An 18,159-nucleotide genomic window follows, 5' to 3' on the forward strand; every position below is an offset into this window, starting at 1 on the left:
TTAGCCTCCCTTCTCTTTGCTTGGGTACAAAACTGTTTAGTTGTCTCCCCTGCCGTCACCCTCTTCCGTGTTTTGAAATCTATAGAAATGTCCTGCATGAAGGATTTAAAATAGCTTTTGACCCACTTATTGGCTTGCACTAGCCGGCCTAGCCTATTACCATTTAATACATTTAGTTGTTTGTTTGTTTTTCTTTGAGGGGAACATATATTGGGGACAAGACGACCGGTACTTCAAATGATCTAGTTGTACAATTTATTGGACTAGTATAAAGTGTTGTTGCAGTTCCTCTGACATGTTCTTTCCGCCTGCACATGTAAAGTCTACCCGTCTCTTCTCCATGGTCATGATCTCAGCTGCTGGCAAGAAGAGAGCAAACTAAAAACAATATACGGACCGACTTTCGACTAGGTCTAGATTGACAAGTACATATTAGAACAACAAAATAGAGCTGGCCGCTTGATTTGAGAATGTGACCATATGTTTCACGTGTCTTTATTTCCCTTCAGCTGCTGATTTGACCAAGAATAAATGTTGATTGGAAAAAAACAAAATCTGTATGTTATACATATGTTTCTAACAGCATATTTTATGTATTTATTTATTTTTGTTTTGTTTATGAGGACGTCAGCATTGAGTTGATTCACACCCCTTTTACCCCCCCCCCCCTTTTCCTTTTTTTCCACCTTGCCCACCTGCACACATTGGAATTTTGAACTTCTCCCTCCCCTTTCCACCTTGTTTGAAACCCCCCCCCCCTTTTATTTTTCTCGAGCTCGGTTTCGTTTCTTAGACTGGAAATGTTTCAGTTCTCAACTTGCATCAGACAGCGACATGAATGTCAGCTTAATTAGAGTGGTGACCTCAATCTGGTGTGATGAGTGTTCCATTCCAAACCTCACTACCCATAGCGTCATTCTCCACAGTGTCCGTATTCTCTTGGTTTCACAGTCCCCAACCATAAGTTGCCATATTGAAGTGTTGCTCAACCTACGGCCTGCGGGGCTATATAGGGCTCCTCGCAACTTAAGTCCGCACTGCAGGAACAAACAAAAAAGTCGAAGAATAATTCTTGTATAAGCCTGTGACGCATGTCGGCCCCATAAAGTGCTGGGCGCTTGCAGTCCTGTATGTACCGACATGACGCGAAAGTAACTCTTTTCATAGCTTTGGACACATTAGAACTGTCTTTTGGGTAGAAGAATGAATATATATATATATATATATATATATATATATATATATATATATATATATATATATATATATATATATATATATATAAAACTACACTGAGAGCGAGACACAGACTGTTTTTAACTAGTAAACCTCGGTAGGGCTGTTTATGTTTTCACACCTTAATTTGCAGGAGCCTGGTCGAGAGATGTCTCTTCTTCCCTAATGACTAAATCATTATAAAAAAAAGTCATCGATGGTAGTCATTATGGCCGTGCTAAATGGATGTCATAGTTGATTCTGTTTCAAGATCTGTCCATATTAAAACCGATGTTGTCGCTGACCTAATTGATTCATCGCCTAGTCTTCTCCTGCACGCGCGCTGTCCTGGCGGCAAAACTGCGCCGCGTCTGTCACCATCGATTGGTCCGTCGCGCGCATCTTGCGGATGGGATCGATGAGCGCTGTACGCGTTGTACACACGGGCTCAAGGCTTGTTTCAACTCAAGATGAAGGCTAGAGGGACACACACTGAAGATCAATATTCACATTGAAAATAACATTGTCGTCTGCTAACCTCTCCCTCCTCCTCCCTTTCATTTCGCTCCCTTGGAGTGGTATGTTTGGGACCTGACTCATCATGGCGTCAGGTTTGCTCACTCGGCTCTGTGTGTGATGTGTTCAGTTACTCCACCACCGACTCCCCCCCCCTCTTTTTTCCCCTCTCGCGCTCTCTTTCTGCGTGGTCCCATTTCTCCTCCATCTAGGGGGAGTAAATAGCGCTGTGGTATGATGGAAACATAATTTATTCCTAATTTAGCCTGTGACGTTAGAATTCTTCTAGATTTCATTTTTTCCCCTCTCAACTCCTAGATCTAGCCGAACTGCCAAACACGTTAGGTGTTTTTTTCTGCATCTATTCGCTGTATTTGTTGCTTTACAAGTGGAGGACTATTTACTTACCCTTTCTGCCTGTGTGGTTTCTAAATTATTTGGATTGGAGACCCCAGTTCCAGAACTCATTTCGCTGCTGTGACTGAGACAATCATGGTGGTCTTGTGAACATTTCCATTCAGCGCTCGGGGGACAACATATCTTGTTCAATTGGAACCAGCCAACCGGTCTTATGGTTTTTAACACTATGGATACCGAGGCTGCCAAAAACTATAGAAAGTAAGTGTACCCAGGCTTTCTTGTGTATAAACATGTGTTTTACCCTCCGAGGGAAGGCTATGGGAAATGAGTTGGGCTAAGTTATTTGTTGTCACAAGTCTCTAGTAAACTAGAACATTTAGATAGTACAACTCTAGTCAACTAGAACAATCAGATAGTACAATTAGATCCAGTAGTCTTTAATTAGTACAGTTTTGATTATGTTGGATAGTAGAATTGATATCTATGGAGTATTTGCTTGAAAAGACTGAACTGTGTTGATATTGGTGTCTCATGTGAAGATGTATCGCATGTATAAGCACTGGTTGCCATTGGATCTTTACAAGCCCATGCACATAGGTTTAATTGGGGAAAGATGTCAAATGTGCTGACTACTTATCTTTTGATTTAATGTCTTCCATTTTTATGTTTTCTTTCTTTTATATTTTCTTAATGATTGGTACTGTCACACGTGACTTCATTGTTTATGGTTTGTGTTGCTCGGGAAACGGAACAGTTTGCTATTTAGCTACTTCGTTTGGCCCGTAGGGCTGACGGTTAAGTTTTGCTAGCTAGATCTAGTTACATCTCCGTGAGAGATATGTTTCGTACAAATCCTTACAGCACATGCTCATAATGGATTGGCCCACATATTCATTTCCTGTTCATGGTGTCGTATTCAAATCTCAAATAGTTTGTTAATGACTTTCTTTTCCCGTTTGCTCCTTGTGTGAACGTGAAGAGTATTGATGTAGTTAGTGTTTGGGTGTCAGCAGACTTGGTTCAAAGGAAGCATTTAGGGCGCCTGGCTGACTCTTAGCTCACTTGTTAAGTGGATTGGACTTGAAACATTTGAAATAATTTACTTTTTTTTTTTTCACACTCATGCTTTTTAATAACCATTGCTGAGCGATACATAAACACAATGAGAGTTAGTAGTAGAGGGCTTGGGGGAGGGGAGGGGGTGCAGCACACCTGACTGCGCCAGTCGGCATGCTAACTTTGAGCTAATGACGGCATTGTTAATTATGTTATTATGGCGTCTGTCCAGTGTTTTCGTGGTCTTCCCTTTCTCGGACCAGAACTGACTACATAGAATAGCAACGACATTGTTATTTCCCTTGCTTTTTTGTTAGTGAGTTGCCTGCCTTTAACAGCTGTAAAATATGATGGATCAGTGGCCGTCACGTTGTATCCAACACTTGCCTAGTGTTCTTCTGTCAGGGGGCTGACTCATCGGTTTGTTTTGTCACATCGCTGGCTATCGATCCGCTTGCTAATGGTACATTGGAGGGAGGGGAGATGTCCATCTGTATGTCGGATTGTTTTGCCCCGGAGTGTTTGATGTCATGAACAGAGACGTGTTGGGAGCCTGTCTGCTAGGTCTAGAGCTGCAGTAGTTCTATCCGATATATAATAGCCATCCTGTAACTAGATCTAGATCCAGTGTCTGTTGTTTTGCCTGAGATTGTTTGCTACACAATGCATCACATTCAAGTAGGCGTGTGTTAATAGTGAGCGTGTTAACTGAACTGTGCATCACAGTTTGGTTCATGTTGTCCTTACGTGTAGTCTACATGCTTGGAACTTCGACACAAGGTTCCTTTGGTTCATCCATTAATCACCCCTATTTCTTCAACTACATTTTTACTTTGGTTTCAACTCAACTTCTAGGTTTTATGGGGGGTCTTGGAAGTTTCAACTCAACTTCTAGGTTTTATGGGGGGTCTTGTAAGTTTCAACTCAACTTCTAGGTTTTATGGAAGGTCTTGTAAGTTTCAACTCAACTTCTAGGTTTATGGGGGGGGGGTCATTACGAGACAGTAATTCATTGGACTTTAGTGTGTATGGAAACACAAAACCACATAGATCTATGTAACTCCTACATGTGGCCTGATACTATTTGCTTGGACTTTATAAAGTTTAAAGTGCTAAATTAATAGCATTAATTATTCATCTCAACATGGGCATAATTAGATCATGATCATCCATTAATCTCCAGACTAGAAGGCAATGCCTGATACATAGAATAGTGACTCAGGCCTTCATTACTCTCAATTCACTATATGAAACTTTGTTGTTTTTGTGTGTGTGTTGTGCCCAGCAGTTTGACAGATCACAGGATGTCAATAGAGAACATTTTGTTTCATCACCTGGTGAACTAGGCCCATAGTTCAGAGCTCAACTTTGGTCTGAGCTGTAGTTTTTTTTTTTTTTTTTTTTAAATATTATCTCCCCTTTTTTTCACATCACGCAAGCATTTAATATGGTGTAAAAGTTTTGTTTAGATAAACAACACTTGATAGTATCCAAATGAAATGATACCGTTTGACTACCACTTTTATTGTCCCTTTTGTGTAGGTCTCTGACTGGCCCAACAAAGGCCTTGCTGTTTCATTTCCTCTTTCACCAGTCCTTTAACTTAGCTACAACATACAGCTGCTCTCAACATTGGCTTGAAGCAAACATTGAGTTGTCAGTCTTTAAAGTGTTTTTTTTTTTTCTAGTCCTAACTTAAGTCAAGGGAGGTAACTATGTCAACACTTGGTTTTATACCTGTAGCATGGTAAGAAGAAATAGGCTTAAACCAAGTTTATAACCTTCATTTTACATTTTTGTTTTAGGCCATTGTTTTTTGTTTTTAGAAACTAGGATATTTTTTCTCTCGACTTAGGGATGGGGGAGGGAGGCAGTCAATTATTATCTTGTATAGCTCCCTGTGTACTGATTGAGATCATCTAGAACAGTGATGCTCAACCTAATTTGACCTGCAGGCCATTTTAATTTCTTACACTCGTGTCGCGGGCCACATGAACGAAAAGGTATTAAAATGAATTGAAATTGACTTGAATTTGAAACTATTTGATTTGAAACGATTGGATCTAGTACTTACATTAATGAATTGGATATTTGAACTTATCTTTTTTTTTCACGAGCTTTACAAAGACTCATTTTCTCTTTTGAGTAAATATTCCCATCAATCCTCCAATCTGTAGGCGTAGTTGAACTACCTTTTATTCGCAGCTTAAATCAAGATTGTCGCCATATTTGTTTTCGAACGCGGTTTTCATGTTTTTCTTCTTAAAACAGACGCATTTTCTTTACAAATCAAATATGTTGGCTTATTATCATGTCCCACAAAATGTAAAGATCCGTTAACTTTTTCTGGTAAATTCTTCATTTAATAAGTGGTCAAATATTAAAGGTCATGGTACCAATTAATTAAAGAAAAATTGAGGGCCCAAACGCAGGTAAAGATACATAAGTCAACTTTTTTGAGGGCCCAAATGCAGGTAAAATACATAAGTCAACTTTTTTTTTTGGATGGGGAATTTTCTACACTTTGTGCCAACATTTCGGGCCAGATAGAACCACATTCGGCCCGCTGGCTGTATTTTGGGCATCACTGATCTAGAACACTTCCTTTGCCCATCCTTTTGTTTCTCTTCCAAAGTAATTATTCTGCAATGTAATTGGAAGTAGAGGTTGACCTTGTGTTATAAAAAATAAATATAACTTTATTTTGTTGTAGAGATCATTGTATTGTGACACATCTTTGTAATTTAAAAAAAAAAAAGAAATATTACTTTTTTTTTCTTACTTATATAAGAACTTTTCAAATTATCTTGGCACTTGAGCAAATCTTTAAGGAAACTCTTATTAGATTATTGTTTAGAAGGGAAATTTCCAAAAGATGCCACCATTTAAGGAGCATGTTCAGGCTTTTCCAATCACTTAAATATAGCAATTGAGAACGTACTTTAGCTTTCTAAATATAGAAGGGCAGATAAGAAGAATCAGGGCAGTCAGTTAATAAACTAGTCTTAACATATTGATGTAGACCTATATTACTTTGAAAAAAAAAACATTTAATTCTAAAATATTGCTGTTTGATTTTTTGGAGCATGGCCAGTGCTTTTCAAATCACTATTGTGTTTCGATGTAATTGAAGTTAAGGTTATTGTTTCATTAACTGCTGTGTTCCCGTCTACTATTTCACTCCTGTCTGTATCATATTCAAGTGAAACCTGTTCAGCTGCTACAGTGACAGCGCTACATCCTTTGTTAAAGATTCCATGTTCAATTATTGTGTTGACATTACGTTTCAGGGTCTTATTGTTAAACCTTTGTTGTTTACAGGGATCAGCTTTACTTGCTCTAAATAATAATATTTAACACTAACTTTTGCATAGTAGAGCAGCTGGTGTCAGTGGAGATTTGTTTCTACTTTCTATATTGAACTACAAAAAGTCATGCATTGTCTCAATGTTTTATTTTAACAATTGTGTTACTTTTTATGATGTGTAAGTTTTTATTATGATATACATCACTATTCTTTTTTTTATTTTAGTATTCATTGTCATGTACATTACTACACTTTTTTTTTTAGTATATATTTGGGCAGTCTTTTTCTGTGGCCCACAGAAAACAAGGGTGTTATGTGGCCAGCACAATGGCCTATCTCCTTTACTGTCCCTATATAGTATAGAGAAATATTGCTGGGCATCAAGTTGATCTTCTGAATAGTACAAAGAATAGAAAGATTTCAATTGACTCTTGCATATAAATGATTGTCACCTTAAGTTTTTTTGTCTTTCAAGTTCATTATTTGTTAAATGCATTATAAATGCTCCATAATGAATAAACTAACTCCTATTCATGTATAATCTTGTTTTAAATTTGTAGGAAAAAGATTGAGGAGATTGGCAAGATGACAGCCCTCAACCAAGATGAGATTGTCAGTAATACAAAAACTGTCATTCAAGGCCTAGACACATTGAAGAATGATTACCAACAGATTCTGAATACACTTTTAAATTCTATAAAAACCATCAAACGTGAAAATGGTGATACTAACCTAGTGGAAGAAAAGACTAATATATTACAAAGGTCCTTGGAGACTATAGAACTGGGCCTTGGAGAAGGACAGGTGAGAAGTCTCTATGTGTTATTGTTCACCTTCTTTGTAATCTTCCGGTCATTTATTGTAGGGCTTTAAACAACATGGAAATGTGATGGGCGTAAGTTTTTCTTCGTTTGGGTTATCCTTACATATGATTTGGTTCTGGACATTTAGGGGATAATTACATAAAAAAAAAAAACTAATACCAATTCTTTTGAAAATAAAAACTTTTTCCTAATAATACATTTAAAAAATATGCATTCATATTCAAGCATATTTATAATCTTAACTGTTTATTTTAAAATGAAAACAGACTTCTTATGTTGAAAATAAATGTAGGCTATTTTAAAATGATATGTCTACATATTAAGAAAATTACAGCCTGTTTTGACCTCACCTTTAAAAAGGCCATTCACTTGGATGATTTTTTACTTGACAAAATCGTCAGAAAATTTAAACAGTTGGTAAGATTACAGGTCAACATTCAGCTACTCCAGTGGGGGTAGTTTAACATACCAATACACCCTGGTGTTGTGATGAGTACAAGTTGAGAGATAATCCATGGTTTTAACTGAGTGTCAAGTAACATAGAGACAAAATATATTTGAAGAAAGAAAGTTCATAATGTGTGATCAATTGTAATCTTGATAAAGATCACTGGTGTGTGAATCTGATGTACTAATAAAATTGCATTTATTTATTTTATTGATATGTCTAGTATGGTTTATAGAGTGCCTGACTAGAAAGTTCATATCTTAAATAAGAATGAAAGGTTTCAGTCCAGGGGACATACATAACAATTAAACATGTAGGATATCTTTGTGTTTACGTTGTTTGTAAACTAGTAGAACTGCTTGCTTTGAAAATTTTAACCATGAATGCAGGGCCTGTGTCCTAATCGATGCAGTTATAACAACAGCATATTCATGGAAGTAATGCAGCTATAGTAACAGCATAGTCATGGAAGTAATGCAGCTATAACAACAACATAGTCATGGGTATAATTTAGTTATCACAACAGCCTGGTCGTGGGCGTCAGTTATAACAACAACATAGTCATGGGAATAATTTAGTTATTACAACAGCCTGGTCGTGGGAATCAGTTATAACAACAACATAGTCATGGGTAGAATTTAGTTATTACAACAGCCTGGTCGTGGGCGTCAGTTATAACAACAACATAGTTATGAAAGTAGTTCAGCTGTAGCAAAAATATATTCATGGATGTGATTCAGCTATAGTGATGATGGAAGTAATACATCTCAACTTCTAATAGAGGGTTACATAAAAAAAAAGATGTAATCTTGCATCCTATTGAGCTCTCTCTATATATTTCCAACAGTTACATATACTGGTGTGAGGATGATTTTGATGTACACATGATCTAAAGCTAATTCATTGGGTAGCTTCTCCTTCCACCACTTGGACATCAAAATGACCATGGCAGCTGATCCTTAAATAGCTGATCTCCTACTTATGCCCTTAAATATAAACAAGATATTTAAAATTTGCTGGTATGTCATTTTTAGCAACCCCTGTATGAAAAAGCCTTAATTGTGCTGTTATTCTGGCTGTAGGTGTGTGTCTGTCAGGCCTAGAATAAAAAACTATAAGTGATTTTAAGATTAAGTGCTTTTAAGATTCAGTTCACATCATTGCCTTTATTTGTACTTTTAGATCTCAGAGCATACTCATTTTCTTTAACCAACCAAAATTAGCATGCATATTTCATACCCATGAATTTGAAATAACTTTTCAAAGGATTAAAGAAAATGGAAGTACATACTAGGCTCAGTCATATGCAGTACACATTTAAAGATAAAAAGATATTGTTTTTACTATAAATAAAAGATGCATATTGTATGCACACACATATAAACCTTGTTTTAAACAGGGTGAATTAGGTGGTCTATGCTGTTAAATAGTTGTGTAGTATCATAACATTGCGTAGCCAGGATTTTTTGCTATTCCTACTTATTTAGATCTTTCCATGCCATTCGCGCCTTGGGCGGAAAGCAGCTCCCACAAAAATCTGTCACTGGCAATGTTTGAAGCCTCTTCCCACCTGCTCTGAGGACCACCATGAAAGTGTGGCGCCAAGTTGTCCATGTTTGCGCTTTCCTCCTAATGGCCTACATGTCATCTCAACTCTTATTAATTATGCATAATTCATTTTGTCGGAGAACATGTCCCGCAAACCTCATGCGATGCTCTGTCACAACCTTACTAAGGGGTCGACTCCATGTTCAGCAAACGATTTCCTTGATTGAGACCCAATCTCTACAACAGTCTCCTAAAATCCATCTTTGTTGAGCCACATTTAGGCTTTTTCAATGTCGGCAGATGACTATTCACTGCACTTTAGTAATGGAGCCCAGCCACTGGTAGAAATTTGTAACCTCTCTTGGCTATGCTCTTGGAATTAGGTGACTGTAGTTTGCTTTAGATTTTATATATATTGAAGAGGGAAGTTTTATCATCAACAATTCAACATCATCTGTTGGGGGTTTTTAAACTAAAAAATCTCTGGAGTTGTTTTTTTTAATTAGAATTTAAATTTAGAATATTAACTCAAAACCATCATAAAGGGTTTTAAACTTAAAAAAAAGCCCTCTGGAGGAAGGGGTTTTAAACTCAAAACCCCATTTGGATTGGCTACGCTTATTTTTGAGTGTAATTTGCTTTTTTTTTTTTTTAAGTTTGAAGAGGTATTTTTTGGCTTCCAACCCTGCTGAAGGGGGTTTTAAACTCAAAACCCTTTGGCTACGCTCATAGAATTTTGAGTGTAATTTGCTTTTTTTTTTTTTTAATATTGAAGAGGTAATTTTTTAGCTTCAAACTTTGCTGGAGGGGGGTTTGAACTTAAAACCCCTTTGGCTAAGCTCATAGAATCTGGTGACTGATGAATGGATAGTCTTAAATTGAAGAGGGGGTTATATCATTAATTTCGGAGGGGGTTTTAAAATCAAAATCTTCATTAGCTATGCTCTTGGAATATGGGGATTGTCATTTGCATTTTTTGTTTTTTGTTTTATAGAAGAGAGGGATTTAACTACAAACTCCTGATAGGGGGTTTTAAACTCAAAAACCCATTGGCTGCGCCGGGACAAGTGGTGGTTTACTATTAAAATTTCACCTAAAATAAACAAAATCAAAGCAAAAAATCAGTCACTAAGATTTGACCCCCCCCCCCCCCCCCCCCCGGCTACGTACATGTATCATAATCATTCGCAATGCCCCAAAGAAATTAAAAAAGGAAGTTGACAACATCCTCAGTTTTCTCTCATAAAGTCATTATTGCAAATACAATTCAGATGAGATAGTCCAACTGATCAAATGAATTGCCTGTGAGTTTGAGTAATAATTGCTGAAAGTAATTCCAATGCCAATATCAAAAGCCCATCAACAAAAGGCTGTATACCACTAGCTCAGATCTAAATTGTGATCCAATCTGACCAATAATATCAAATCCAATAAATATGATATCCAGAATTTTGTGTTTTATAAAAGCAATAATCCACATAAAAACAATGTTGACCCGCTTTCATGTTGTCTACTTTTTGGTAACATTTGTACCCCACTGAACTATTGAACCAGAGGAAGTAAACATAATGAGGTGTAACTTAACCTTGAGCCTTAAGTGGCAGTGAATGGTAGCAGCGGGTTTTAATTGGCTATGGAATGCATTACATACAGATTTGAATGAAAATGTTAATTTTTGGTTGACATTTTAATTTTACCCAAAATCTTACCAGTTTATAGTTTTGACATCCTTAAGTTGAACTTTATATGTTTGATTTCAGTTTCATTGGGTCAACATATTTGTTTACAGTTTATGTGCTGTGCCTAATAATGCCAGTGTGTGCTGGAGCTGACACATGATGAGTGCATGGGATGCTATTTCTAACCTTTGCTACTAAATTATAGCAGTATGTTTAAGATGTTTTCAAAAATGTGTTTGATGATTTAGTTTTATTCCATCCATCCCAGTGGCGCTACAGCCCATGGCCCTGGCCTGCTTTAGAGCATCTCTCCATTCTGATCTATCCTGGGCTTTATGTCTCCATGCCCGGACTTTTAGCTGTTGTAGATCTGCCTCTACGTCATCAAGCCATCATACTTGTGGTCTGCATTTGGGGCGCCTGCCTTTTGTTTTTTTGCGGTGAACAATCTTGGCTCCTCTGTTCTCTGGCATTCTTTAGAGGTGACCTGCCCAATGTCATCTGTTCCCTTTTATTTCCGTCACTATGGAAGAGCCTTTCGTGTAGCTGGTATATTTCTTGGTTTCCTCATGTATGGCACTTTAGAATTATTCAATGGATTGAATTTGCTTGTTTCTCCAGGTTATGATGGATCTGTCCAATTACCTTCAGAAGATTGAAGCAGAAAAACAGAAACTCAGAGCTCAAGTACGTAGACTGTGTCAAGAAAATGGTTGGCTTAGAGACGAGCTGGCTACAACACAGCAGAAACTTCAGGTCGGTTGACTTGTATGTAGAACTAAGAAGAATTTCATTTTTTAAAACTGGGGAAGTGTGAATATTACTTTGGTTTAATCTACAGGTCAGTGAACAAAGGGTTGCCACGCTGGAAGAAGAGAAGAAACATTTAGAATTTATGAATGAAATGAAAAAATTTGATGATTCAGATGGACATTCTAGTGTGGTAAGTAATGACAAACTTTTGTATTCATTTCACAAACAAATTTCTAGTAGTTTTCAAAGACTTAAGTTCAAACTAGAAATTGAAAACAAAAATTTTTTGTTTAATTTGAAGCCAAACGAAGAAAAAGAAAGTGAAGCTCCGTCACAGTTAGATGATCTTGGATTTAATGATCCTGATGATGACCAATCCCCAGAAGGTATTTACTTGAAAGGCATTAGAACAAGTTAGGCCTGTATAGTTAGTAATACAAGATGCAGTTTTCATAATTTCAATTGTAAAAAAATTACGTTGAAAACATTAATCTGCATGGCTAAGACTTTGATTTTCAATTTCTTTAATCCCACTGATGATAGTTTTATTTATTGACATTTATGTTCATTGACATTATTCTTTTTTTTTTTATTTAAACTCTTTATTGTCTTCAGGTTTTTTATATCCACAGTAAAAAAATGATATTTTAGTTTAGCATAATTTTTTAGGCATTGCTGATTGGGGCAATGTTAGATGTCCATTATTCTGTTATCACTATGATTTTTCAAAATATAATCTTTATTATATTTTGTGTGTGTGTGTAGTGCTTTCCCCATCTCAACCTAGTGCAATGGCTCATGCAGCAAGCGGAGGCTACGAAATTCCAGCCCGTCTCCGCACCTTACATAATCTAGTTATACAGTATGCCTCCCAAGGCCGTTACGAGGTGGCTGTACCTTTGTGTAAGCAGGCCCTGGAAGATCTTGAGAAAACATCTGGTCACGACCACCCTGATGTGGCCACCATGCTGAATATCCTTGCTCTTGTGTACAGGTAAGGTACATAACTCTGGCTGCCTTAAGTACTTGTATCCATAAGTTTATAATTCTAATCTAAAGTTAAGAGCTTTGGAAGCAGTAGTTTAAAACTAAGTAATTCTTATGTGATATCAATTAGATTTTTAAAAAATCACTCTTTTTTTTTTTTGGTTGAGAAGTAAAATGAAAGAATTATTATGTTGTTATTATTATTAATCATTCTTCTTTGTCTTATTACTTTGTTATGTTAATTTAATTTATTCATCATCTTTTCAGAACATGGTCTCATATTTCTAAACTATTTGATTTTTAAAAAAATGAATTAAATCACTTTCAGCCTTGCTGTTTCTCCACATCAAAATATTCCAAATCCATTAAGGTTGTGGTTTGTTTTTAAAATGAGTTGTATCCGTGGTCAGTTTAAAATGTTCTTCTATGGAACATTTTTTACAGTAAATAGTTGAATTCTTTAGACTTATAGTGCTAAGAAGTTGTGTACCAAAGAATTACTTAGTGCTAAGGTCCTGACTAGGGGTGTCTTGTATATATTTTCCAGAGACCAGGGTAAATTCAAAGAAGCAGGCAACTTACTTCATGATGCCCTTATCATCCGAGAGAAAACACTGGGCATGAGTCATCCTGCTGTGAGTGACCAATTTCATGTCTGAGCACAGCATTAAGTTAGAGGCTAGCCTAGGGATCATGGCAATCACCTTTTGGTATCCTGCTGCTAGCAGTCAAGTTAATACTGTGCTCCCTAATGTGCTGCCTTAATGCAAGAAGGTTGTTCAGTTTTCAGGTACATGTCCAGAAATATTGAAAGAGAATCCTGCAGCAGATGTATCGCAGCAACTTCTTAAATGTCTCTCTAAAAACAAAACAACATCATCAAATGTTTGTTTGTGTATGTTTACCTTTTTATTATTTCCACTTGTCCAACTCACAAAGGGACCAAGGAAAATACAAGGAAGCAGCCAATCTGCTGAATGATGCCCTAAATATCCGCGAGAAGACCTTGGGGCCTGACCACCCAGCTGTGAGTTGATGGTTGTAACTCCCTGCATGACTCATCAGATCATTTAGCATGTTGTTTTCACTGCCTTTGTTTACCCAGACAAAACTTTTCAGTTTCTCAGTGTGGTCTTTTTTTTTTTTCTTTTTGGTGTATTTTATGTTAAGATTTTTGGTTGGCAATGAAATGGTTTACCCAATAGTAGAGATTCACATCGATTAGGATAAAAATATTTTCTCTTTGTCAGTGCCAGAATATTTAAAAAATTAGTAAGCTTTGTTGCAGGTGAAGTTAATTCTAAACAAACTAGTTGATGCTTTGACTTAATTTTGATACTGGAAATCTCTCTTAAGAATAAAAGATCACAAAAAGTTCAATAAACTGAAATTAGGAAATAGAATTTGAGAGATTTATTTGAGCTTTAAGTGACAGTCCGTGCTATTATGTTGGGACATTATTCATCATTTCCCTTATCATTAACTCATGATTTAATACCCCCTATGGTAACACATTCTGAAAGTCTGGGTAAATGATAAAAAAAAATCTTGGTTTCAAATTTAGAATTATTTTTTTTTAACTATGAAAACATTGATATGACTTATTTATTTTGTTCAATGATTATACGTTTCGTAATTGTAAACCAAAATTTGTAGGGGGTTTTGTTTGAATCCCTAATTTAGTGGATAGATGAGGATGCTTTGTTGAGCTTGTTTCATAGATAAAGAATTGAATGGGTCTTTCATTTTGACCATTATTATTTTAAACTCATGTCTCAATGTATTTTTAGTTGTGTATTTGTTTAATGGTGAGATGTTACTAAATGTGCTAGTCATACTTAATTTTTCCCTATTTCACTAAAAATATTGTATTAAAATGTATATCTAAATGTGATCTGTGTCTTATGTGTATCTATAAGTGTGTATGTTAATATTATATATGTATGTGTGTGTATCTAGAATTTAATACATATAGAATCAGATTACTTAATTTTGATCTTGTTCCATGTTTTTTCTTTACTTATACCCTGTCACAATTTGTTTCTTGCTCTTGTTGGGGTTTCATCTTGTCATTGACCTAGTTAACAAACTGATCAAGTTGATGTATGGTGCACTATGTCTGTTGCTTGTGACATGCCTGTGGCTCATTCATCTGCCTCAAAATTTATTTATTTTGGCATAATCTGATTTGTCTCGTTTTCTGATGCATTTATGCTTATTAAGAAATCACTTGCTAGACAATACTTTGTCGAGTCTTATGTTGCCTAAAATAAAACTGAAGCAATAAATATTTTTTACTATTCAACGTTTCTTTAAAAAAAAAAAAGTATTTTGCTTTTATATTTTGGCAATTTTTAACTACATTTTGGGATCATCGCAAAGTTTTAACAGAATGATTTATATTTTTAATCCAATAAATTTGAGCATGTCATACATGTATTGTTGCATGCAGTCATTAACTCTTCAGAAACCATATTAATTCAAATGTGAAGGATTATCCATCTTTTGAAATGTTTTAAGAATGTTTGTTTTTCCATTTTGAAAACAAAAATGTTTTTATTCTTTATTTATTGCTTTTTATTTCTAAATATTTTTTTCTTTTGTTTATTTTGTATGTACTGTTTTGCATTACAGTTTGATTATTTTATTTTATTTAAAAAGTTGAATATATATGTATTAATTTAATGCTTATTATTCCTTTTAGTATTTAATTATATGTATCATGAATTTAATTGCTTTAAAACTTCAAAAATATCTAAATAATTCATTTTAAACATAGAAGTTTATATTTTATTCTAGTCCATTTTCTAAATGTAAGATATAATTTCACTAAAATGTTACTTCTTTTTAGTTTTTGTTCACTCTGGTTGTGTCCCTTGTTATATGTTGTATTTTGATTGTGCAGGTTGCAGCCACACTGAACAACTTGGCAGTTTTATATGGGAAACGTGGCAAATACAAAGAAGCCGAACCTTTATGCAAACGTGCTCTTGAGATAAGAGAAAAGGTAAACACACGCTTGAGGTTTGGGGACACCAGGAGGTTTTAGGACACCAGGAGGTTTGGGTTTTTGGGAGAAATTAGTTTGGATATCTATTGGGACTGAAAAATATGAACAGAAAGTGTTTTTTTTTTTTGTTGTTTTTTTTTTGAGTGTTGAGGTTATAACGAAAAATGTTAAGAACACGTGTCTTCATGAAATTTATACAATCAATGAGTATCAGCATTGTCAAGAGGCAAGTGTAACAGTGTTTGGCTAATTTATCAGTATTCTCTGAAACAGTTTGGTGTGAATATATATTACATTTTCTACTGGAGGCTGGTGTGGGCACCATGTGACGGCTAGGCTGAGTTGGACCCTTATCCTGCATTGGGGACAACTGCATGCCCACAAAGATGTTTTTCATGAACTTAGAGGAGGACTTCTAGGTTCCCCTCGAGAAGCACTATAAAGATCAACTCAAGACACCATTTAGTCTTCACTGAAAAAAAAACATTTGAAAATCTCTCACAAAGGCGCGGGACACACATTTGAGTCCCCCAGAGGCCTTTGTATAAGACAGGCACAGAAGACAAAGAAAACTTAAATTGACCCCTGGCGGACAATAGTTTTGTCTGCATCAAATGTGGAAAATATACAGCTTGCAGCTGGGTTTGAGTAGTTATGTGAAACACTGCGCTAATCCTTAATCTTCGGGAAGACATTGTGATTATTAATACTTAATTAGTACTTGGAATTTATAGTTTTGATTATTATTTTTATTATCAGCCATCTTTTATTTTCGTTTTGGTTTAAACAATGTTTTTCCATCTACAGGTTTTAGGCAAAGATCATCCAGATGTAGCCAAACAATTAAATAATTTGGCTTTGTTATGCCAAAATCAGGGGAAATATGAAGAAGTAAATTTTACATTTTTTATAAACTTTTTTTTTTTAACTTAATAGTTAAATTTTTTGTAATGTATTTATTAGTTATAAGTTTTCTGTAAGAAAATGACATAAATCATTTCATGGAATCTTCTAAAAGTTACAAGATTTTTAAGCTTTTATGACTTTCTATTTATGCAAATTAATAATGTACCAGCAACAGTGAGAACAAAATTAGTTTAAAAAAAACAAGTCATTCATTTAAAAAAATATATGGGTTCCACCTACTGCTAAAACCTTTTGGTCCAGATTGTTTCACAGATTTCAATGTAAGTTTATGTTGACAGCTGAGAATGTTTCCATCAGTGTAGAACAAGGTCATTCCACAGCTGAATTTTTTTTGTTTTCAACATTCTAGTGAAATTGTTTCTGTGTTCAGCTGAAGGTGTGTTGTTCCCAGCCTTGTGTTAAAAGTAAACATATGTTGATTGTAGAGACTTATATTCAGCAGTGTACGGTACTGAGTGTTGATGTTGATTGTAGAGGCTTATATTCAGCAGTGTACGGTACTGAGTGTTGATGTTGATTGTAGAGGCTTATATTCAACAGTGTACAGTATTGAAAGTTTATGTTGATTGTAGAAACTTAATATTCAGCTGTGTATGGTACTGAAAGTTGATGTTGATTGTAGACTCGACTTGTATGGCAGCTATGAGGCTTTACGCCGAATGGCCCAGTTTCTTCCCAGAGAATTACGGGAGGATTGAGTCCTTCCTGCTCTGTTTTTTTCAATAGGAGTTCATCTCAGATGTTGATTGTAGAGACTTAATATTCAACAGTGTATAGTACTGAAAGTTGATGTTGACTGTAGAGACTTAGTATTCAGCAGTGTGTGGTACTGAAAGTTGATGTTGTTTGTAGAGACTTATATTCAGCAGTTTACAGTACTGAAAGTTGATGTTGATTGTAGAGACTTAATATTCAGCTGTGTATGGTACTGAAAGTTGTTGATTGTAGAGACTTATATTCAGCAGTTTACAGTACTGAAAGTTGATGTTGATTGTAGAGACTTAATATTCAGCTGTGTATGGTACTGAAAGTTGTTGATTGTAGAGACTTATATTCAGCCTTGTATGGTACTGAAAGTTGATGTTGATTGTTTGAGACTATTGTTTCCAGGTAGAGCAGTACTACCAGAGAGCTTTGGAAATCTATGAAGGGAAACTGGGGCCTGACGACCCCAATGTAGCTAAAACTAAAAACAATTTGGTAAGAGCCTATGTTTGGGCCACAGCCAAGTTTGTCCCCTTCGGGTTTGGTGTTGTACCAACACACTCAAAACATTTTTATAATCATTTTTGTTTTTATTTATTTTTTTCTTTGTTTATTTTCTTGATGGAGGAGCTTTAAAAGCTATCTTATAAAATAAGATCTTGCTAAATATTCACAAATTCAATGACCAGAATCTTGAAGTGCTTGATGCCTTTTAAAGCTTCTCCCATATTTTTTTCTTGACCTTTCTTTTTCAATGGTCTCATGTGTTCATTTTATTTGTATTTATTTTTCTTTTTTTTTGTGGACAAATGGATTTCAGCTAA

General features: G+C 35.5%; 1 protein-coding gene across 20 annotated transcripts in view; it reads left to right on the forward strand.

Moving 5' to 3' along the window:
- The window catches only part of LOC106050208 (kinesin light chain-like), a 52,722-nt gene that overhangs the window by 18,340 nt on the left and 16,223 nt on the right, over nucleotides 1–18,159 (forward strand). For 7 of the 20 annotated variants that reach the window (XM_056023082.1, XM_056023086.1, XM_056023095.1 and 4 more), the window contains exons 1-10: nucleotides 1,924–2,349; nucleotides 7,015–7,258; nucleotides 11,575–11,709; nucleotides 11,795–11,896; nucleotides 12,008–12,092; nucleotides 12,472–12,700; nucleotides 13,633–13,720; nucleotides 15,599–15,700; nucleotides 16,511–16,594; nucleotides 17,741–17,830. In XM_056023082.1, the coding sequence (XP_055879057.1) occupies nucleotides 2,303–2,349; nucleotides 7,015–7,258; nucleotides 11,575–11,709; nucleotides 11,795–11,896; nucleotides 12,008–12,092; nucleotides 12,472–12,700; nucleotides 13,633–13,720; nucleotides 15,599–15,700; nucleotides 16,511–16,594; nucleotides 17,741–17,830 (1,206 nt within the window). In that variant the 5' untranslated portion in view covers nucleotides 1,924–2,302. Of the gene's footprint in view, nucleotides 1–1,923; nucleotides 2,350–4,847; nucleotides 4,895–7,014; nucleotides 7,259–11,574; nucleotides 11,710–11,794; nucleotides 11,897–12,007; nucleotides 12,093–12,471; nucleotides 12,701–13,240; nucleotides 13,329–13,632; nucleotides 13,721–15,598; nucleotides 15,701–16,510; nucleotides 16,595–17,740; nucleotides 17,831–18,159 lie in introns of those variants that run through there. The other 13 variants (XM_056023091.1, XM_056023088.1, XM_056023089.1 and 10 more) reach the window with 5 other exon arrangements.

Source organism: Biomphalaria glabrata, chromosome 3 (assembly GCF_947242115.1).
Source record: "Biomphalaria glabrata chromosome 3, xgBioGlab47.1, whole genome shotgun sequence".
Taxonomy (NCBI): Eukaryota; Metazoa; Mollusca; class Gastropoda; family Planorbidae; genus Biomphalaria; species Biomphalaria glabrata.